This window comes from Pipistrellus hanaki, assembly GCF_964339955.1.
Source record: "Pipistrellus hanaki genome assembly, chromosome: 1".
NCBI classification, from domain to species: domain Eukaryota; kingdom Metazoa; phylum Chordata; class Mammalia; order Chiroptera; family Vespertilionidae; genus Pipistrellus; species Pipistrellus hanaki.
The window spans coordinates 116,423,078-116,447,042 of record NC_140503.1 but is presented as its reverse complement, the minus strand read 5'-3'; the positions used below and the strand labels follow the sequence as shown (position 1 = coordinate 116,447,042).

At 35.8% G+C, this 23,965-nt stretch overlaps 1 protein-coding gene and 1 pseudogene across 11 annotated transcripts in view; one reads left to right on the top strand and one right to left on the bottom strand.

Annotated features, from left to right (window-relative positions):
- Positions 1-19,513, top strand: part of MIA2 (MIA SH3 domain ER export factor 2) — a 95,866-nt gene extending 76,353 nt beyond the window's left edge. For 6 of the 10 annotated variants that reach the window (XM_084867170.1, XM_084867173.1, XM_084867175.1 and 3 more), the window contains 8 exons: positions 999-1,066; positions 2,542-2,624; positions 4,850-4,978; positions 10,433-10,591; positions 11,382-11,492; positions 15,922-15,980; positions 16,644-16,863; positions 18,347-19,513. In XM_084867170.1, the coding sequence (XP_084723296.1) occupies positions 999-1,066; positions 2,542-2,624; positions 4,850-4,978; positions 10,433-10,591; positions 11,382-11,492; positions 15,922-15,980; positions 16,644-16,863; positions 18,347-18,495 (978 nt within the window). In that variant the 3' untranslated portion in view covers positions 18,496-19,513. The remainder of the gene's footprint in view (positions 1-998; positions 1,067-2,541; positions 2,625-4,849; positions 4,979-10,432; positions 10,592-11,381; positions 11,493-15,921; positions 15,981-16,643; positions 16,864-18,346) is intronic. The other 4 variants (XM_084867171.1, XM_084867179.1, XM_084867178.1 and 1 more) reach the window with 1 other exon arrangement.
- The window catches only part of LOC311620775 (neurofilament light polypeptide-like), a 1,158,328-nt pseudogene that overhangs the window by 352,877 nt on the left and 781,486 nt on the right, over positions 1-23,965 (bottom strand). The window lies entirely within an intron of this gene.

Below are 23,965 nucleotides of genomic sequence, written 5' to 3'. Positions count from 1 at the left end.
GACGACCAGAGCGTTTTTCATCTTTGAATGAAAAATCACCAGAACAAAATTTGGCAAACCAATTTTGACACTGCCGTTCTTTTAAGGCTTCGTTACCATAAACAGCACATAACTTTTTATGAGCTTGCGATGCGTTTTTCCCTTTGCGGAAATAAAAAAGCAAAATATGACGAAAATGTTCCTTTTGATTTTCCATTTTTCAACGAACGCCAAACGAAAACTACAAAACAGATCAAAAAACTTTTTTTACTGATTAACAGCTGAATAGCCAACTATCAAATAACAAAATGTGTTTTACATTTGTACTACGTCTGCAAACCTAAAAATTCAACTGAAGCCATATATGTGTGAAACCCGCAATTACTTAGTTGCCGACCCAATAAAATCTGATTTTCTAACCTCTTGTTTTATTAAACAAAAGGGTAACTAAAATGTGAAAGCCTATTATAATATTATGTGACAGCGCTGTGTACTTAATGTACATGCTTTGATTATATTTAGCCATTTAAAAAAATAGCCTGTACCAGTATGCTGTGAAACTCTTTTAGACCTTTCTGGGCTTCTCAGATTTATAGTGATTTCTTTCTAGAGATGGTTACCTTGTTTCATAGTCAGTGCTGCCTGCATAATGATTCCGAGTCTCCATTCCATTCACTTCTTACATGCTTTTGTTATGTTTTTGGATATTAGTGCCAAATAATGCTAATCCTTGACTTCACATCTAGTTAACGGTGAATAATTTGTTGGCAAGTACATGATTGAACTCAGTCTTAGTAGGCTCAGATCTTCTGGTTACATGAAACTTATTCCCTTTTAAAATGTTCTCTAAAAATAAAAAAATAAAAAAAGTTCTCTAAATTAAATCATTTAACATTGAATTTACTGAAATCCTTAACTGATTATAATATTTGTATGCCATCACTGAGATAGTTATATACATGTATCTTTAATGTTAATTTTGTAAATATGTGCTTTTAAAATGTATTATTTTCTTTAAGTTGGCAGCTCGGACTGCTGAAAGAAACCTCAATGATTTGAAGAAAGAAAATTCTTACCTCAGACAAAAGTAAGTATCTTAGTGGGAACACTGAAAACTTTATTCTTAGTTGTTGTTTTATTAGTTAGTTAACATTATAAGGGTAAACAAGAAAGCTTATGGATCCAGCATATCTAATAGTGAAATCTTTTAGTTTTACTGAGTTACTAGATTTTTTTTTTGTTTGAAACATTGTCTTTTTAAAAAATATGTATAGATTTATATTGATTTCAGAGAGGAAAAGAGAGAGACAGAGAGACAGAGAGAGAGAGAGAGAGAGAGAGAGAGAGAGAGAGAGAGAGAGAGAGAGAGAGAGAGAAAGAAACATCAATGATGAGAATCATGGATCAGCTGCCTCCTGCAGCCCCACACTGGGGGTCAAGCTTGTAACCTGGGCATGTCCCCTGACCGGGAATGGAACCCTGACCTCCTGGTTCATAGATCAACACTCAACCGCTGTGCCATGCCTGCTGGGCGAAACATTTGTCTTAAGAAAGGTCACCCTAACAGAGAAGGAAACTATTCTTGGTTCTTTTATAAAAGGTGAAACAAAACATAAAAGAACAGCAGGCTAGGTATAGGATAGAAAGAGAAAGGATGAATGGAGCTCTCTGAGATAGTAATTCTCAGAATATCAGCATCTTTTAATGGTAAATGAATGGAATAAGTATTTATTATTTCTCTTATCCCCAAGTTTTAATGTAATGGGTAACATTACAGTAAGAAAATGAAAAGAAATGTACATTGTACAAAGAGAAGAATAAATGCTTTTCTGTGAGGATTGTAACATTTTCCCAAAGTGTTATAATTTCTTGCAAGAAGGTGTTATCAACATTATACAATATTTGTTTTAGTCTTCTTGCTTGCCTTTTCTATTCAGAAATTAAAACCAAATGAATAAATGTTTTATTTCAATTCTGATGGTCAAGAAATAGAAATAGTATTCTTTTTAAATGTCACATTTCTAAGATTGAAAAAATGTAGGAACAAAATAGTAGGATGAGTTGATTGGATTCCAATTTTACGTTATGGTTGGAATCCTATGTGTAACATAGTGGAAAGCATATGTGACTCAAAGCCAAGAGTCCTGTTTTAATCCTGGCACTTTCATTTTGAATAAATCAAACTTCTAGCCTCACTTTCTTTAGTTGAAAAACAATAGATTTGAATTGGTTGACCTTGAGGGACCCTTTTATTTTTAAATTTGGGTTTGGTGATACCACACCCCTTATTGTCTAATTTTGAAGAAGAAAAAAATAACACACAAAACAATTTCAAACCTCAGCAAAACATCACTGTCAATTGGCAAAAAGAAACCTGTTACCCCAAAATAGTAGAGGGAATATAGAAAGGTGTTTTGGTCAGAATAATTTTAAAGGATCTATTTCTTTTATGCATATATTAAGAAAATGAAGAGTAGCTTATAGTTGATAGTGGCATTTTTCTAGAAATGTGGGTGCTTTTCTTTAATGAGTAACTTAGAGATGTTTGTTCTTTATTTGCAGATTAACTGAAACAGAGATTAAATTTGAACTTTTAGAAAAAGATCCTTATGCAGTTGGTGTTCCAAGTGCAGCTTTTGGCAGAGGTAGCTTTTTTTTAAACCCCTCATTTAAAAATACATATATATTTATATATATATAAGTTGTATATATAATTTATATTAGTGTAAATTTAGCACTATTACTTATAATATTTTATATTTTGGAGCTAGGATCCTAACCTAAGTTCTCCCACAATTTCCCAAGTTTTTGAGTTTCCTTTCCCAAGTGATAATATAAATATTTGGAACCTCTCTTTCTCAGTGGGATTTTACATAATGATGTATATTTAATACTTTGAGCTCCTTGAAAAGCAAAGTGTTTGGTACATACTAAGGTACTTATTAATTATGTTTTGGAGAATGAATGGGTAAGGATTGCTTAAGTAGAATAGTACTGTGACTGTTTATATGTTAACTATTCTTTGGTATTTGTATGAATTATAAAAATGAGAATTTAATGAGCAGGAAGCAACATAATGTATTTGTATCAATTTAAACACAAATGTTAGATGTATTTTAGTTTCATAATTTACATATTATGTGTTAGTAAAGTTGACTTGCCATGCAAAAGGGAATTTGTACTTGGAAAAGATTTTCACCAGTATAACACTTGCGTTATGTTTTTATGATGCTTAATGATACACTATTCTTTTTCTTAAATAAAAAAGGATTCTTGACTATTAAAAAAAGAGAATTAAAACAGCCTTTAATTACTTAAAAATATTAATTAAAAGATGAAAAAACCTGAGCAATCTGAGTTTTGATTGCTTTAATATCCTCAAGAGAGGACAAAGTCTTTGGAAGATGTATTTAATATTTCTGTCCATTTATTAATGAGTTTGCATCTCATACTATTCTAAATAGCTTAAAATTTTCAAAATAATTTTTGTTGAATTAGAATTAAGCTTGGGAGGCAATGAAGATAAACCATTTTTATATAGACAGAATCCTGTTATAACCTTTGAAAAGTTATAACATCATCTTGAGAGTCCAAATTCCCTTTTGCATGGCAAGTCAACTTTACTAACACATAATATGTAAATTATGAAACTAAAATACATTAAAATGAAAGTCTATTTCTACATTTTTGAAGATAGTAGATTATGAGTAATGAAATTAGGAGTGGAAGGAATTATACATAAAGATTTTTTATCTGAAGTTAATGTAAAAATCTCAGGGGTGCGTAAATAATGCTTTGATCTTTTGTTGCAGCTACATGTGTATATTATGTAAACTACATAATAAATTTTAACTTGTTTAAAAGTGTTATTTTGGTGGTATTTTTGTTTTAGTTTTGCTGTTAAATTTTTGCCTTTTAAAAAAAAAAATGTATTTCATTGATTTTCTACAGAGAGGAAGGGAGAGGGAGAGAGAGAAACATCGGTCAGCTGCCTCCTGCACACCCCGCTCTGGAATTTGACCGGAATTGAACCTGGGACCCTTGAGTCCTCAGGCCGACGCTCTATCCACCGAGCCGAACCAGCTAGGGCAATTTTTTACCTTTTGAAGCATAACCATTATTTGGGAATGGTGAAGTTTGTAAAATGAGAGGGCTCTTGGTTATCTGGTTTATAGATGGAGTGACAATTTTAAATGAATTATTGTATGTAAATTTACTTTTCTTGGGCTGCCTCCAGCACACGCCCAAACTAGGGATCAAACCCACAATCTGGGTATGTGCGCTGACTGGGAATTGAACCCAGAATATGGTGAACGCTTCAAGTGACTGAGCCATGTGGCCATGACTGAAACTGTACTTTTCACTGGCATGAATCAAAAGTAATTTCTGATACTATAGAGTATTTTATGCTTTTATTTCTATTTTTCAAAATTCGAAGCTTTACTCAAGTAAATCATGGCCCAACACAGTCTATCTGAGCCTTCCATATACAGCCATCACCAGTTAAAATATCTAGAAGCATACTGCCTGTAAAAACAAAACAAACTTCATCCCCACAAATTTTCTTGTAACTCCAAAATATCACCAGTATTCTTTGTTTAATATTGAATGGTTATTTTATTTATGTGTATTAATTATCAAGAGGATAATGTTTTGATTGACTAAAATGTACATGGTAAACAGACTTATGGAACATAGAATTCCATATTGAATTCTATGTTAACAAATCCAAGGCATAGTTAGTGTCAGAACATGGATTAAACTTAAATAGGCAAGAGGATGACCTAATGGTAATTGTTGAAATGGGATTCTAATCTGAGTGTAGCTAATTGATACTATGAATTTAAACATTCTGTTTTAATTATTCCAGAGCATTCCCCATATGGTCCCTCACCATTGGGTCGACCTTCATCTGAAACGAGAGCTTTTCTCTCCCCTCCACCTTTGTTGGAGGGTCCACTCAGGCTCTCACCTTTGCTTCCAGGGGGAGGAGGAAGAGGTATATTGTTTAAACATGTTTATTACTCTAGATTCTTCCTTACTTTATATTTTCATCTCAACTTTCCTTTAAAAACAATCTCTAAAATAATCCTTTGGAAAATACAGGCACTCCTTGCACTTGTTAGGGGTTATTTTTATTTGGAAAAGGCCAAAATTTGACACCTAATCCTATATAGTAAAAGTGTAGTATGCAAATTGTCCCCTCGACCTGGATTTCAACCAGGGGGCGGGGCTGGCCGGGGGAAGTGAGGGAGGCCCTGGCCAGTTGCTGGCAGCCACTAGAGACCCTACAAGTGCATGAATTTTGTGCACTGGGCCTCTAGTTTTAATATATTTTTCTCTTAAAAAGTGTGTTATAATAGAATACTTGATGCATATCTTTTTAAATAATATTTTTGACTTTTTAAGGACTCTGCTTTATACTACATGACAGAAAACTTTATAAAGTATATAAAATAATATAACAGCATAAAATTGTACTTTCTTTAATGAAATATTAGAAGGTAGATTTTTTTTTTACTTCCTTATCATGATATTTTTATTGTAGAAAAACAAAGTGAAAGAATCTTATTTTTAGTATTGAGGAATTCACAGTTGCTCTTTTGTACACAGAGTTTGATGCTAATCTTAAAGGAGACCTAAATTATTTGTCAATATTTTGACAACCTAAGATTATCTGTTTTGTTATCCTTTTATGTGTTTCTTTTTTGTTTGTTTTTGTTAATCCTTACCTGAGGATATTTTTTTCCTTTGATTTTTAGAGTGGAAAAGAGGTATGGGGGGGGAGGAGAGAAAGAGAGAGAGAGAAAGATTGATGTGAGAGACATATTGATGTGAGAAATACATTGATTGGTTACTTCCTGCCCCTGGGGCTGGGATAAAAGCTGCAACTTAGTTACAGGCCCTTGACTGAGAATCTAACTTGAGACCCTTTGAGCCACACCATCCAGGGCTCCTTTATGTGTTTTATGATTTGAGAGTTTGAGAACTACAAGTCCCTAAGTATTAGTTGCTAGTCTTTCTGCATTTAGCTCATCAGCACTTACTCTGGTGTTACCTATATACCTGGAGTATTCCTTTTTTAATTTTCTTTATTTTTATTGTGTCACTATTACAGATGTCTCTATTTCCCCCCTCTTCTGCCCCCCTCCACCCAGCCCCTGCCTAGATGGAGTATTCCTTTGATTTCTCACAATATTTTGTTCACTTTATCAGTTGCTTTAAAATTTTCCTTGAATTGTAGCAAATTTCAAAGATAATGGAACGCTATCTTCCAAAATCAAAAGTCAGGTTTTTAGCCCCAAGTCTGTTTTATTAGAACTGATAGCATTCTTCACCAGTGTCATGTCCCCATTCCCCCTTTTGTCAGTGATGTTAACATATTGAATCTGAGGTGGGAACAGAAAATAATGAGACCAAATAAAAACAAACATAATACAATATAGGAAAGCACTAATATTCAAATGGTTACAATTCATTAAAATAGCCTCTCAGAAAGTCTGTGTACTTCTCTGTTGAAGCTTCATAATTATTTAATTAAATATTTTGGGAACATTTTCTTTGGAATTTCCTTCAAGGATATGAAAAAATCAGTTTTCTACTTTATGTTTATGAGACATTCTCAACTTGCCCATTTCTTATTTATCCTTTCCCATTACCAATTTGCTACACATAGCACTCACTGGTCCTTCCTGCTTCCTAGTCCCACAGCAGATGGACGCACAGCCTGGGATATCTCAGAGAGAAGAGAGCCTTCACTTATATTGGCTTTGAACTGAAAGTTCCCAGGGAAGGAGATTGAGTTGCAGATTGACACTTGGAGCTCTTAAGAGAGCTTTGCTTTAATTTTCCCTCAATTTTTTAACCTGGCTTAGAGTAAGAAATATATTTTATATCATGTCAAAGTACATATCAATATAAGTATAATTGAAATCAGTTACATTTATATTGTAAATGTATAATACATTTACAATATAAATATATTATATTGAAGTAGTACTTATTACTATTTTCAATGCTTTAATATTTTCTATTCAGTTCTATTCCATTTCATTAAAAAAGAATAGTAATTAAGAATTAAGACTAAATTAATATCATGCACCAAAATGGGTTGTAGGCAGCAATCTTAAAAAGAGTGCTCTAGATATAAAGGTATAATTGGCTAGACACAAATGAGAATCACTGGAAGTTGAATGATATAAGTCAAGGATTGCTTGTAGTTAATTTAATATTTGGAATAAGAGTAAAAATTATCTTTGATTTCTCCTCTCCTATTTCAATTATTTTTCTCTCCTTTTTAATTACTTTAAATATATGATATGTTTACATGATTTGTAAGGGTGTTGCTATTTGTTAGAAATGCTTACAGAGAAATTAAAAAAAAAGTATAATGTTACAATGTATATCCTGGTTACCTGCATAAATAAACAACAGTGCATTTTTAAAAATAAATAAATATAAAGAGAAGCTATAAGTAATCAACAGGTCCTAAGAGAGTTGTTTTGTACTGAAAGTTCCTATGACCAGCTCCCCTTCCTTTTTTCAACTTTTAAAATTGGGTGAGATATGTTTGAATAAGACTGAGTGTAAGGAAATAATATTTTTAGAATAAATTGTATAAAACATTGTGTCTGAATGAAAAATTTTAACCTTTGGCAACTTAAGTTTGTAATATTCACTTAGAAATAAATCAGTTCGCCTATACTTGGTCTTCTGGAAGTAAACAGAGGAAAGCATTTGAATGTCTTCTTTAAAGATTTATGTTTCACTGTAGAAGAATTTAGTCTAATCACTCTTGCACATTTCTACCAATTCAGTTTTTTGCTTTTCCAGCTTTTTTTTTTTTTTTTTTTTTTTTTTTATGAACTGATTAGAAGGATGAACAAACTAGAAGGAAAGATTTGGGGAATTTGGTAGAATGTACAGCTATAAGGAAAAGAAATGATTGACCTTTTAACATAAAAGTCAGTTTTCCACTTGATTCTACAAAAGATAGTAGCTAAAAATTTTTAAAAATACTTTTATTGATTTTTTTTTTTTACAGAGATGAGGAGAGGAATAGAGAGTCAGAAACATCGATGAGAGAGAATCATCGATCAGCTGCCTCTTGCACAACCCCCACTGGGGATGTGCCCACAACCAAGGTACATGTCCTTGACTGGAATCAAATCCAGGACCCTTCAGTCTGCAGGCCGAAACTCTATCCACTGAGCCAAACTGGTTTCAGCAGTAGCTAAACATTTTTTAAAAAGATTATTGTATATTTTAAAAAAGAGAAGGCTTGTGCTGATTTGCACAAATTATCAAGAAGAAGTCAAAATAAATTTTGTTTCCTTTTATTAAAGGAGGTTTTGAAATGTGGGAAGCATTTTAGAAAGACTTCTATTTATGGGGCCAATATACTGTCTGCAGAAAAGACAGCACTTGTGTAGAAACAAAGGGAGAAGAAGAAAAAGCCCCCAAGGAAGCCAATGGACTCTGCCCACAAAAAAAGTGTGTGGACAGCCCTGGCTGGTTTGGCTCAATGGATAGAGCAACAGCCTTGGGACTGAAGGTCCCAGGTTCAATTCCGGCCAAGGGCACATGCCTGGGTTGTGGGCTTTATCACCAGTAGAGGGCGTGCAGGAGGCAGCCAATCAATGATTCTCTTTCATCATTGTTTCTATCTCTCCATCTCCCTTCTTCTCTAAAAATCAATAAAATATATTTTTTTTAAAAAGACTTCTATTTTAAAAATGTGTTTTTTTTTCTTAAAAAGCTTTCTTGAAAAGTAATAATCTTTTATTTGTTGGGCAATATAATTTTGATCTCATGTACCCCTCAATGATGGATAAATGAGGTGTTTAATATATTTTGTTATTTAGTGTTTAAATATTTTTTTTATATTTGTCTTTTCAAATTTTTTTGTTTTGCTTATTGACACCAGAGGATTTTCCCCCCTATTAAATTTATTTTTTTTAGAGAGAGTGGAAGGGAGGGATAAAGGGAGATAGAAAGAAATATAATGTGAGAGATATGCCAATTGGTTGACTTTCGTACTCACCCCAACCGGGGCCAGTGATCAAACCTACAACCTAAGTATCTGCCCTTGATTGGAAATTGAACCCAAGAACCTTCAGTTTTCTAGCTGATGCTCTAACCACTTAGCAACACCAGCCTGGGGCTGTCTTCTTTTTTAATTGCATATGGGTTATTAATTTAGATACTATCCTTTCTAGAGTCATAAGGGAACTTTAAAGTGTTTTTTCTCGCCGAAACTGGTTTGGCTCACTGGATAGAGCGTCAGCCTGCAAACTGCAAAGTCCCGGGTTCAATTCTGGTCAAGGGCATGTACCTTGGTTGCAGGCACATCCCCAGTAGGGGGTGTGCAAGAGGCAGCTGATCGATGATTCTCTCTCATCAATGTTTCTAACTCTCTATCTCTCTTCCGTAAAAAGTCAATAAAATATATTTTTAAAAATATATTTAAAAATAAGTAAATAAAATAAAGTGCTTTTTCTCCTTTATTGATTAATGTAGGAATGATAGATTTTCTCATCCAAATTAATATTTTGTTCGAAGTGGTTGTTCCAACAGTGCTGTTGTTTCTGAAACTCTTGTTTTAGACTTGCCTTCAGAGCTGTGACCTCTTGTTGAAGGTGAATTTGACATTTAGAAATAGTTATAAGCCATTTACACACAAATTTACCTAGAGATACAAAGTTTGTAATCCGATTGGTTGGAATCATTTTGGGGGAGAAGTAGAGTCATGTCATGTTACAACACTGACATACAATTCCTTGAGTGATTTTAGGTTAATCTAAATATATTTCCAAAGAATTTTTCTAAGAAATACTTTAAATAGTTGTAGAATCATTTAAATATGAATATTGTCCCTAAGATGACTGTTTTAAATAAATCATGCTCTTTGACGTGGTGGATTAGTTCAGTACGTTAAGTGCCGAGCCTGTTCTGTCTTCCTTTCTGTGTAGTCCAAGATATCCAATTTCACTGATAAGCTGGTGGCACCAGTGACTGACAGTCTGGATAGAAAATACAGTGTCAGTCATCGGTTACTGACATGGTGCTTAATGTGTTAAGCAACGAAAACTTTATTTTATAATTATCTTTTTGCATCTGATATAGAAATCTTTACTTTGCAACTTACTTTCTACTTTTATCTTTCAGACATTATTTATAATATAAAATTTAACCGTTGATTTTATATGTAAACTATTATGCTTATACCATTTACAAACAAATTTTATAAGTAAGTACTTGTTGATGCACATGGCAAAATTGTCCTAGAAATGGCTTTGGTAGGACAGTGTTTTAGTTTAATTTAGTTTAGGGAAATTTTGTTGGAATCGGATTGTTTTCACTTTTTAAAAACTGTCTGGATTTTATTTGATGATAGCTCTCATAATATTTTTTTTGATAAGACAGAATTATATATTTTTTTTTCTTTAATTAGGCTCAAGAGGTCCAGGGAATCCTCAGGACCATCTGATTACTAATGAAAGAGGAAAATCAAGCTATGATAAGTCAACTGATCCTCACAGGGAACCTTCTGACACTGGGTCCCTTTCACCTCCATGGGAACATGATCATAGGATGATGATTCCTTCGTCTGGTATGGGAAGAGTATAGTTATATTTATATTTGAAAGTCAGCCAGTATATGCAACATAAGGGAATGGAAGAAAAGACTACATGTGTTCCCTGTCTTAAGAAAAACTGTGATAAGTGTACTGTTTAATAATTGTAGATTTTATAATAAAAGAAAACAATTTCAGGAGAAACATCAAAAGTGCTTTATTCAAAGTAATGTTTATTGATAGCTACACATTTCCCCATCTTTCAGGTAATTTGTGGATACTGTCCCAATAGAACTTTTCTTGTTTTGAGGCAAACCATTCAGAGACCCAATTTTCCACTTAATATGTTTTGAAGTGCTGCTCAGAAAGTGTGTGTGCCATTGATTGGAACAGGGGGTAATCTGAAGGAGCCCTTTCTGTTGCACTGTTCTAAGTGTTTTTTGCTGTGGTCAATAAATTCTTGCCTGCTTTTCTATAATAATAATAATAATAATAATAATAATATATATATATATATATATATATATATATAAACTCTGTTTCATGTATTCACAATTGAAAACATACTTTTGGCCTACCCTGTATTTTAATTTACACATTATAAATGAACTTTTAAGATTCAGTGTAGAATATCATAATTGTGTTGACTACAAAAGCAAATAGTTACTGCTTTTAGTGTAATATGTAATTTTCCTAAAATTCTTTACTATTTGTCTACCATATTATCTTTTAGGAAGCAAGAGAAATCTCTACATTCAATATATTAAACTTAAGTAAACTTGATTTATTTTTTTCTAAAGAAAATGTTTCAAAACTTGTTTTGTAGGCCAACCTTATTCTGATCCAGCTCTTCCTTCACAAAGGCAAGACAGATTTTATTCTAATACTGGTAGACTCTCTGGACCCGCAGAACTCAGAAGTTTTAATATGCCCTCAGGTAAGAAATACTTGTGTGTATGTATTAAAAATACTATTTAGGCTGAAACCGGTTTGGCTCAGTGGATAGAGCGTCAGTCTGCGGACTGAAGGGTCCCACATTCGATTCCGGTCAAGAGCATGTACATTGGTTGCAGGCACATACCCAGTAGAGGGTGTGCAAGAGGCAGCTGATCGATGTTTCTCTCTCATCGATGTTTCTAGCTCTCTATTCCTTTCCCTTCCTCTCTGTAAAAAAATCAATAAAATATATTTAAAAAAATACTTTTTAGTAATGGTGGCAAATTAAAGAACTAGAAGCTGAATAAAGGATCATATCATTGCTATCTGTGGTAGTCTTAAGGCCAAAATTTCTTTACTGAAATTTTCCTGTTTTTATGTTTCTTGTTAATTTATACACATCTGTGGCATCTACATATATTTGGTTATTGGTTTGGGCACCATAGGTTTGAACCTATGAAATAAAATTTTACTCTGTTTCATGATTAATTCTCTAATTTTTTTAGCAATCGGGGAAATTAGGCTTATGTAAATGGATGTGTGAAAATTCACCAGAAAAATAATTTGAGTACATGCTCTATTGCTGGTCTGATCAATTATCTTCTTCTTTTTTTAAAAATTTTTTTAATTTTTAATTTTATTTTTTTTATTTAAAAAAGCAGGCAAGGATTTATTGAACTGGCCAGGGCAGCCGCAAGAGCACCACACACAGGCGGACCCTACACGACTGCGCCGCTTTAGGGGCAGGTAGTTATTTTTAAAGGTTCTGAGAAGGAAAACCCCCATTCTACAACAAACTGTTGTTTGGAATTTTCTGCTGTTCTTCCTAGATAAAATGTTGCTTTCTAGTTTGCTTTAGCCCATTTGAAGATGATGAAGATAAACTTAGCTGCCTGACCTTGTAGGCCAGAGACCAGATATGCCCACAATCTCAATACCATGCCAGGTGCACTTTTTAAAATTGGGATAGAACAGCATTGTTTTTCAAGGCCAGCATCAAGATAACCACTAAGTACACATAGGGCTGGCTCTTTAATAAAAAAAGAAAGTTCTGTCTGTAACCTTGCCAATTATCTTATTTAAACATTTTGTACTTAGATGTAACTAACATTTAATGAGGAATCTATTGTTTCTCAGGCATTCTTTTCCTTAAACCACCTCAAAGTAACCCACTGAAGTTAGGAAATACAGTATATATCCAATATATACATCAGAAGTATATATAACATTAGGAACTTAAAAAGATTTTTTTCTTTCAAATTTAATAAATCTTTATTGCTCAGATTATTACAACTGTTTCTCCTTTTTCCCCCCATAGCTCCCCTCCACCCGGTTCCCACCATACCCTCTGCCCTTAACCTCTCTCCCCCGCCGCGCCCCCCCCCCCCCCTTTGCATTGTCCTCATCCATAGGTGTATGATTTTAGTCCAGTCTTCCTGCACCCCCCACACCCCTTTCCCCCTGATAATTATCAATTCACTCCCTTTTTTTGCCCCTGATTCTATTATGTTCACCAGTCTATTCTGTTCCTCAGATTTTTAATTCACTTGACTTTTAGATTCACTTGTTGATATATATGTATTTGTTGATCATAATTTTTATCTTTTTTCTTCTTCCTCTTCTTAAAGAATACCTTTCAGCATTTCATAAAATACTGGTTTGGTGGTGATGAACTCCTTTAGCTTTTTCTTATCTGTGAAGCTCTTTATCTGACCTTCAATTCTGAATGATAACTTTGCTGGGTAGATCTTGGTTGTAGGTTCTTGCTATTCATCACTTTGAATATTTCTTGCCACTCCTGTCTGGCCTGCATAGTTTCTGTTGAGAAATCAGCTGATAATTATATGGGTGTTCCTTTATAGGTAACTGTTTTTCTCTTGCTGCTTGTAAGATTCTCTCTTTGTATTTTGCCCTTGGCATTTTAATTATGATGTGTCTTGCTGTGGTCCTCTGGATTCCTTTTGTTTGGGGTTCTGTGTACCTTCTGGACTTGTAAGTCTATTTTTTTCACCAGGTGAGGGAAGTTTTCTGACATTTTTTTCTTCAAATAGGTTTTCAGTACCTTGTATTCTCTCTTCTTCGGGCACCCCCATAATTCTGATGTTGGTATGCTTGAAGTTGTCCCAGAGGCTCCTTACACTATCTTCAACTTTCTGGATTCTCTTCTCTTCATGTTTTTCCGGAGGAGTGTCCTTTGCCACTTTGTATTCTAAATCTTGGACTTGATTCTTGCATTCCTCTAGTCTGCTGTTGTGTCTCTGTATAATATTTTTTATTCCAGTCAGTTTTAGTTGGTCCTTTTTCAAATCCTCTTAAATTTATCAGCCTTTTCTAGGAAATTCTTGAAAAACCTTATAACCGTGGTTTTGAACTCTATATCCAGTCTTTTGTTTTCCTCTGTTTCTTTTTTTTTTTGAGATCTCTTTCCTTGTCTCGGCATTTTCGCTGCTTCCCTGAGTTGATAGGATGGCTTTGTGTGTTTGGTGTCCTATATGGCCTGGTGGGTCAGCTTCCCCAGTTACCTGAGGTAGACACTCTTAATGCTTCCCTTTGTATATTGTGTGTACAGCCTGGTTGTAGTTAAGTCTTAATTGTTGTTGTTACCACTGGGAGGAATTAACCTTCAGGCCAATTGGATGTGAGTATCAGCTGTGTCTACTCTGGGATACCTTCTGTATTGGAGACAGTCTTATAGGATCAGACTTGCAAAATTGCAAAAGCCTCTGTGCTCAGCTTGGATGGGGCGGAGTCTCAGCCGCCATTCCTCTCTGCGTGCATATCTGTACCTTAGCCCTTTGCAGCTCCTCTGATTCTCTGAGAGCTTTTCTCTTTCCTTCTAGTTGTAGAATTTTTACTCAGCCATCTTTCCTATGTTTCTGGATAATGCCCGTTCTTTTAGTTGTAGTTTGGAAATTGTGCGAGGCAGCAGTTTAGGTGCTTACCTGTGCTGCCATCTTGGTTTCTTTGGCTTTGATTCAAGGGGTCTATTTTAATTTGCAAAAAAAGATTTTTTGATTTTGGAGAAAACAGTTTCAATAGACCAGTTGATGTTGTAAATAGATTCCAGTAAAATGAGAACAAAATGGGAGGAATTCTGAACAATATGTATAGAATAATTCTTGATTGTTAAGGGGAGAGGTAGCTAGCTGTAAGGGGATTCTCTTTTTCTGTCATTTAAAAATATTTTTATTGATTACAGAGAGGAAGGGAGAAGGAGAGAGAGATAGAAACATCAATGATGAGAGAGAATTATTGATTGGTGCCTCCTGCACACCCCAACTGGGGATTGAGCCCACAACCCAGGCATGTGCCCTGACTGTGAATCGAATCTTGATCTCCTGGTTCATAGGTTGATTCTCAACAACTGAGCTGTGCTGGCTGGACTGTTGTCTCATTTTTAGATAATAATTGGGACAGACTTGCAAAAAGGGATGAGCAAGGCAACAGAGAAAGGAAAATCCCTGAGGAAGCTGGAGGGGGAGGATTCTGAGCACAGAATCACTTTTATAGATTGTCCAGAGGGATCCTTTTCCATTATAATAGGAGGAAAGATCATAGGAATATAGTTGCTGTTATATTTATATGTTTGATTACAAAAAGTTAAGGAAGTTTCTAAGTGACTAGTATAGTAGTTTTGAGGAAAATGGAGGTTTGAAATTGCTGAGGAGAAAACAGGCTTAGAAGACACACAAAACTAGGCAGAGGCAGCTGGACTTATGGCTGGAGATTATCAGCCTGGAGTGATGCCAGTGTACTCGGCTTTGGTTTATTTCACCCCCAGAAGTGCTAAGTAGCTCAGGTATAAGAAGAGTGGAATCAGAATTGGATTAATCTAGGCTGGAATGTTCTCAGAGACTAAGTAGTTCTTGATAACAAAGTTGGAACATTTATTTAGAAACAGTGGCTAAAGTCATGGGGGATTGAGCCTGCCGCCGAGGTACATGCCCTTGACTGGAATTGAACCTGGGACCCTTCAGCCCATAGGCTGATGCTCTATCCACTGAGCCAAACTGACTGGGCACTAGTCTGTGCTTCTTGATGGAGGAATAAGGAAGGAAGGGTAAGAGGAAAGAAAAGAAGGAGCAAAGGGGAGAGAGAGGTAAAAAAGGAAGTAAGGCTGGAGAAAAATGAAGGAAGGAAAGAAAGAATGGAGGGATAGAAATGCTACTTCCTAGAAGTCTCCTTATGATACTGCTTGTGACAAGATTGCCTCCGGACAAGCTGCCATATGCCTTTGTAGAACGCTGATTCTACCGAAATTCCCAGGGACCTCAAGCTGCTCTCGTGGCCCTAATACAGGGTGCTAGTGTCAAGCTAGTTTATGTGCTGATGAGGGGAGTGGGAAGTGTCAACATCCTTTGTGATCTGGGGCTATTCTAGGAATGGAGTGATAAGTCATGCATTTTTCATAGTTTAACTTTTATGTCTAGATGGGCCAAAGTCTTCAGAAATGGAATCCAGTGGAAATGATAGCAAAGATGATCTTGGTGTAAGTACTGAAAGTGGAATTTTATTCATTATTTAGAAGCCTTCTAATCTCTTGGTTTACTAGAATAGAAATTTAGCTAGCAATCTATTTTTTAATATAAAGCTGTTTCATTCATTTTTGACAAATATATGGACTTCTTACTTAGCATTATAGCTGTTTCTTTTCTGAAATGTACCTGATGGTGAGAAAATACAACTTATAGACTATAATTTGTCTACAAAAAAGAGGCTTGAGTTATTGTACTATAGTTAAATAAGAATTTGGATTTTCCCTCTTGGACTTTTATCTAAATGTTTTAAAATACATTTTTGTTACTATGTTTATAATTTTGGTTTTGTTCACCTTATCTTATGTTGAAATTATAAACATAGGCATCTTTTTTCAGTATGTACTTGATAAAAGTGTATATTTTTGCACTTTTGGTCTATTCTGTCATGTCTTTAGTCAGAATATTACTTTGTTGGTTCAATCGAGTTAATAAAATATTTGTGATGGCAAAAATTCATCATATAGAAAACAGTCTTTTTTCTGGAGCATTTTTAAGATTATCATGAAGTGCTTTCTGCCTAGGTGCTTCAGGCTTTCTAAGCCTAAGATTTTTAGGAAAGTGATTACAAATTTTGCTCATATTTTTAGTGACTGCCATGTGTCAATTTGTTATAGAATTTAAATGTGCCTGATGCATCTCTCCCCACCAAAAGTGAAGCAGCTGGCCCTGGCTTTGTTCCTCCGGTCAGAGGCCCATTGTTCCCAATGGACGCGAGGGGCCCGTACCTGAGAAGAGGCCCTCCCTTCCCTCCGCCTCCGGGGAGCATGTACGGCGCTTCCCACGATTACTTTCCTCCAGGGGACTTTCCCGGCCCACCGCCTCCTCCGTTCGCAAGTATGCTTTAAAGAAACTAATGTGTGTTTTATAGAGTAATAAGATATAGTAAGTCTATTTCCTGTTCATGTGGTAATACAGTGGAGGAAAACCTTTCTCACATTCTGTGAATATACCATTACTTTTCAGTATTGGGAAGGCAGCCAACCATTGGTAGACTGTAATGAGTTTCAGATTGATTCATCTCAATACTGGGGAAGAATTTCTGTATTTTACTTGTCGAGAAAATCATTGGCTTTTGTTTCAGTGTTAGGTTAAGACTGAAATTATTTGTATCTTTTTTTTTTTTTTTTTTTTCCACAGAAAGGAAGAGAGAGGGGGATAGAGAGTTAGAAACATCGATGAGAATCATCGATCAGCTGCCTCTTGCACACCCTCTACTGGGGATGTGCCCGCAACCATGGTACATGCCCTTGACCGGAATCGAACTCAGGACCTTTCAGTCCGCAGGCCGACGCTCTATCCACTGAGCCAAACCAGTCCCGGCTATTTGTATCTTATTTGATAGAAACTGGTTATTATGCCAATGAGTAAAAATAATTACATTTTATATTTTAGCATTAAAATTACTGGGTAACATTTTTTAAAATATATTTTATTGATTTTTTTTTTTTTTTTACAGAGAGGAAAGGAGAGGAATAGAGAGTTAGAAACATCAATGAGAGAGAAACATCGATCAGCTGCCTCCTGCACCCCCTACTGGGGATGTGCCTGCAACCAAGGTACATGACCTTGACTGGAATCGAACCTGGGACCCTTCAGTCCACAGGCCAACGCTTTATCTACTGAGCCAGACCTGTTAGGGCCTGGTTAACATTTTTAAAGTCATTTTTAAAAAAGTAGCTCTCATTTAAAACTTAAAATGTGTTTAGACTAATTGTTGAATATATTGAAATTCTTTCACAGCCTCACATCAGAAAAATGGAATAATTTATTACATTGCCATTTAGAACTATAGTTTTCTATAGAATAGGTACATAATAATTACCAAACACTAGGCAGAAGCCTATTATTTGCCTGATGTGGTCAATGCCTTCCATCATTCCTCCTGTATGTTAAGTGTGAATTACAATAATTTCTTTTGGTGAATTTTAAGACAGTCTCTGATATAGCTGTAAATGTTTTATGATAACATCAAATGGGAATTACTAGTCTGAATTTTCAGTCTAATGAAAATTGTATTGCATGGAAACTTTTTAAAAGTAAGTTTGTATAGTTTGAAGTAATTCTTTTTTAAAAGTGTTAAGATGTTAGATTTTCATAGGACAAAATTTGGGTCTAAAATTTATGATATTCCCTTTAATCATGTGTAGTTGAAGAAAGTATATTTTTCTCAATGGTGTAAAGATTTATTTGTTAGATCAAGTACTAATTCTGTCAATTTTTTTAATGTAAAGATTGGAAATTATAAACTAATGATTTATTAGGGCTTCAGTACAGGTGGTTAAAGTTAAAAATGTCTTTTATTAATCTCTTTGAACAGTGAGAAATGTCTACTCACCGAGAGCTTTTCCTCATTATCTTCCCCCAAGAGCTGGATTTTTCCCCCCACCCCCTTCCTCACATCCAGAAAGTAGAAGTGAGGTCCCATCAGGGTTGAATCCACCTTCAAATGAGCCTACTACTGAGTGAACATCCAGAACCACAAGAAACTTGACAATATTTTTGGTCTCTCTTCAAAAGCAATTATTTTTACTTTATTTTATTTTTTTAATTAAAACAATTGGGGTGACATAAGATTATATAGGTTTCAAGTGTACATTTCTCTGAGACATGATCTGTATCAAAAGTAATTTTGACTTCTCTCATTTACAGTTTAAGTAACGGCTGTTACTTAAGTGACTATATTTACGCTCAAATTGGAGCTTAATGGAACTACATTCTCAGGATAGTATTTTGTAAATAAAAATGATTTAAATATGAATTTTATGAGTAAATTATTTCCATTTTATTTTATTCTACATAGTATAATTATTTTAATTTGATTAACGAATCCACTATCACATAAACAATAATGGGAGTTTCTTTTATGTAATCTTGCAATTGGGGATGTTTTAAACTCCAAAGGCTGTGTCTTTATGCCAAGAACTGCATTTACTATGGTTATAGACAAATGTGAAAGTAGCTTATACTTCATTAAATAAATTTTAATTGATTTAAAGACTTGTTTGACATTGATAATAAAGTCAGCTAGTTTTTTTATAAATATGGTTACATTAGTGTGGTTTTTTTCTTTCTCCCAGTAGCTTTGAGGCTCACAATTAATGCTTTATTATGGATCTTTTTCATTCAGTTATCTTACCAAAAGTGTGCCCTATATCTCGCAAATAGACTTGAATGACTTGATGCAACAAATTAATATACTTTTAACAGTCAAAATTTATTATATTTTAAAGAAAAGCAGGATATTGTCTAATGGTAAACTTCATTGGTTTCTTTATTTTATTTCTTCATTTGTAAGATATTTTACTGTTTCCATTGGGGAATGTTGAGTTTATTATAGGATAACTATACTAAGGCAATGTGTCATCATATTGAGCTTTAGACTCAATTATCTTGAGAATGTTTCCCTAACTCAGGTTTGTATTCTGTTAGTCTTCTTGCACATTACTATGATTATGAAAGGGTAATAAATATTACAATCCTCATATTGAGAGACTGGTTGTTTCTAGTTGTTTACTTGGATTTTTTTTTTTTTTGGTGCCAAAAGACAGAGATTAAATATTATTGAGCAAAGCAATGATGCATTTATAATTGGAACTTCATGCCAGCCCAGGTGTTCTTTGGAACAGTGTTCTTGTGAGATATTTCACTCCCTTTCCATTCTCATCCTGCCTTCGGAAAAAAAAAGAAAAAAGGAGTAAAAAGAAAGGCTCTGTGTGAAATGCTTGAATAAAATATTAAGTAGAATGAGGACTGTAAAAGCATTATTGCACTTTAAAAGCCAGATTTCAGGGGGAAATAGAAACTACTTTTTAAGTGAAAAGAAGAGAAACAGAAGAGGAATAATGCAGACCACTGCAGGCAAATGAAAATTTTTTGTTTGCTCTAGGATAAGGAAGACCAGTTTTGGCTTATGTCAGAAGAGGAAAGGAGAAGGCATATCAAACATAGTAGAGAGAGTAGTAATAAACTGAGGAAGCAAAGCATAGAGTCAGGGAGAACATTGGATGAAAGCATGGTGGAAGGCCAAAAGACTTGACATGGGTTGAATAGTTTAAAATACTTGGGGTTCCAGAATAAATGAATATTTTAGCTTTAAAATATATTTTTATTAAAGTAAAATATATTTTTATTAAAGTAAAAGAAATTTGTGCATTAGGAGGTGGTGGTGGTGGTCCTCAGCCCAGCCTGCACCCTCTCCAATCTGACATCCAGGACTGCTGGCTCCCAACTGTTCACTTGCCTGCCTTCCTGATTGCTCCTAACCACTTCTGCCTGCCAGCCTAATCACCCCCTAACCATTCCCCTGCCATCCTGATTGATGCCTAACTGCTTCCCTGCCAGCCTCATTGCCCCTAACTTCCCTCCCCTGCAGGCCTGGTCACCCCTAACTACCTTCCCCTGCAGTCCTGGTCCCCACCAACTGCATTCCCCTGCAGGCCCGGTCGCCCTCAACTTCCTCCCCTGCTGGCCATCTTGTGGTGGCCATCTTGTGTCCACATGGCGGGCAGCCATCTTTTATTTTTATTTAAATAAATCTTTATTGTTCAGATTATTACAAATGTGTTCCTCTTCTCCACCCCCTTCAATTGCTCCCCTCCACCAGGTTCCCACTCCACCCTATGTCCTTTCCCCACTCCCATTGTCCTCATCCATAGGTGTACAGTTTATGTTCAGTCTCTTCCCGCATCCCCACTCCCTTTCCCCCCCGAGAATCTTCAGTCCACTCCCCTTCCATACCTCTGATTCTATTATATTCACCAGTTAATATTGTTCATCAGGTTTTTTAATTCCCTTGGTTTTTAGATTCACTTGTTGATAGTTACATATTTGTTGTTCATAATATTATATTTATCTATATCTTCTTCCTCTTCCTAAATAACCCCCTTCAGCAATTCATATACCGTATTTTCCAGCATATGAGACGACATGTTCTGTACCCGAAGCTACACTGTGTTCTAGTAAAAAGCCTGCTCAGATTGGCCAGAGTCAGAGAGGCGGTCTATTAAAAAAAGAACTGATGTTGCCTCGGAAGTGGGGGGTAGTCTTATACAGCGAATATAGGCCTAAACCTATGTTTTAACTGTAAAATTAGGGGGTTGTCTTATACGCCGGAAAATACGGTAATTCTGATTTGGCGGTGATGAACTCCTTTAGCTTTTTTTTATTAGTGAAGCTCTTTATCTGGCCTTCGATTCTGAGTGATAGCTTTGCTGGGTAGAGTATTTTTGGCTGTAGGTTCTTGCTATTCATCACCTTGAATATTTCTTGCCATTCCCTTCTGGCCTGCATGGTTTCTGTTGAGAAATCAGCTGACAATCGTATAGGTGCTCCTTTATAGGTAACTACCTGCTTTTCTCTTGCTGCTGCTTTTAATATTCTCTCTTTGTCTTTTGCTCTTGGAATTTTAATTATGATCTGTCTTGGTGTGGTCCTCTTTGGATTCCTTTTGTTTGGGGTTCTGTGCGCTTCCTGGACTTGTAAGTCTATTTCTTTCCCCAGGTGGGGGAAGTTTTTTGTCACTATTTCTTCCAGTATTCTTTCGGTATCTTGCTCTCTCTCTCTTCTTCTGGGACGCCCATAATTCTGATGTTGGTTCGTTTGAAGTTGTCCCAGAGGTTTCTTACATTATCTTCAACTTTCTGGATTCTCTTGTCTTCTTGCTTCTGCAGAGGAGTGTCCTCTGGCTCTTTGTGTTCTAAATCTTTGTCTTGATTCTTGTGATCTTCCAGTCTGTTTTTAGGACTCTGTGTAATAATTTTTATTTCAGACAATGTATTCTTTATTTCTAGTTGATCCCTTATTATTTCCAGTTGATCCCTTTTCATATCCTCATAGGTCTCATTTATTTTATCGGCTTTTTTAAGGATATTCTTGAAAAGCCTTATAACTGTAGTTTTAAACTCAATGTCCATTCTTTTCTTTTCCTCCATCTCCTTCCTTTGTGTCCTGCCTCTTGTCTGCATTTTTTTTTTCTTGTCTGCATTTTAGTTGTTTCCCTGATTTGATGGAATAGCTTTGTGTGCTAGGTGTTCTGGTAGAGCCCTGAGCACAGCCTTCCCAGTTACCTGCGGTGGACAGTCTTGGCGCAGCCCTTTGTGGGCTGTGTGTGCAGTCTTGTTAAGCCTTGTTTATTGTTGGTATTACTGGGAAGCGTTGATCTCTAAGCCAATTGGCTGTGAGGATCAGCAGTGCCTCAGCTAGGAGGGCTTCTGTATTCCGCTTGGTTGGGGCGGAGTCTTGGGGTGGCACAGACAATCTTTGGTTCCCTGTCAGTCTCGCCTTAGAAAAGTCCTGTTCGCGGTGAGTCTAGCATTGTGCGCGCACCTCTTTGGTAAAGGCTCAGACAAGCTTTGGATTTCGGCCAGTCCCTCCTTAGAGAAAGCCAGCCGCTGGGAGAGCTTCTGTGCTCAGCTTGGATGGGGCGGAGTCTTGGGGTGGTGCAGACAAGCTTTGTTTTCCCAGGGGCTCCTCCCCAAGTCCCGCAGTAATGGCCGCTGGCTTCACACACCTCTGAGAGATCTCTGCACGCTGCCTGACAGTCTGGCCTCTCCCTGACTGGGGCCATTTATCAGAGCAATAGGGTGATTCTGTTTTCCTCCAGAACAAGAAAGCCAGCCGCGCGTTAGCTGTCCACCCTCTCTGCGCGCCGGGAGTAAGCCAGCAGCCATCCCATCCCAGCCTGGCCCGGCCAGCCCTCTCCGAGCATCGGGATTAAGCCAGCGCCTTTTTGCGCGCACAGTTCTCCACACCTTCACAGTTCCTGAGGGTCAGCACGCCTTCTCTCTCCTTTCCAGATGGCAGAGCCTCCTGTCAGCTAGCCGTCCGGTGCTTCAGGGCAATGCCTCCCCTGTTTTCCAGTTCTAAATTCAAATTTGTTGTGGTAGGCTGCATTTGGGTGTCTACCCTATGCCGCCATCTTGGTTCCTCGGGGGCAGCCATCTTTTGTGTTGGAGTGATGGTCAATTTGCATATTACTCTTTAATTAGATAGGATGTAACCAAATGGGAAAATATAAAATAATAGTATTTTAGGATAACTAGCAAGTTTGCCCCATTTTTTCCTTATTCTTCGTTATATTTCCTGGTTAGTTTCTTTATTAACTCTTTTTCACTGTTTAATTCTGATTATTTTAAGATTTTAGAAGATATGCTTATATCTCTAATCTCTGATTTATCAACTTGATTTATTAAATTTATTAGTTTGTGTATTAATTTCTTAAGATGAAAAATTGAGACTTACTATACCTATACTGTTTACATCCCTATTTTTCTTTCCTCTTCATGTTTGATATTTATCCAAATTAATGTTTTCTGTTGTTACTTGGTAATTTTAATATATTTAAACCTCAATTAGTACTCCTTCCCTTTATTCCGCCTCTCTTTTTTCCCTACCTTGGCCAAAATTCCTAGTTTCTCCTAGCTATATATTCTCCTAGCTATATATTTATACCTTCAAGGTTGCTAATATATTATGCCTACAGCATAACCTCTCTTCTATACTTGATCCATAGTTGATCTAAAATTTAAAATCCATTGAATAGCATTTGCATCATTATCATTATTTTAATGTTATTCCCTTTATGTAATCTTGCAATTGGGGATGTTTATTAGCACCATGCTCTAACCAACTGAGCTAACTGGCCAGCTACACAATTGGAGATGTTTTAAATTCCAAAGGCTATAACTTTATGCTAAGTATTATATTTACTATGGTTATAGAAAAATGTGAAAATACTTAATATAATCAGACCAAATTTTTTAAAATTTTACTTATTATTTTCCACTTTTTATTAAGGTATATGTATACATATCTTACCATTGCCCCCCCTCCCACCCTACTACCATACATGCCCTCAGCCCCTAGTGTTTTACGTCCATTGGTTATGCTTACATGCATGTATACAAATCTTCCTGTTGATCTCTTATCTCCACCACCT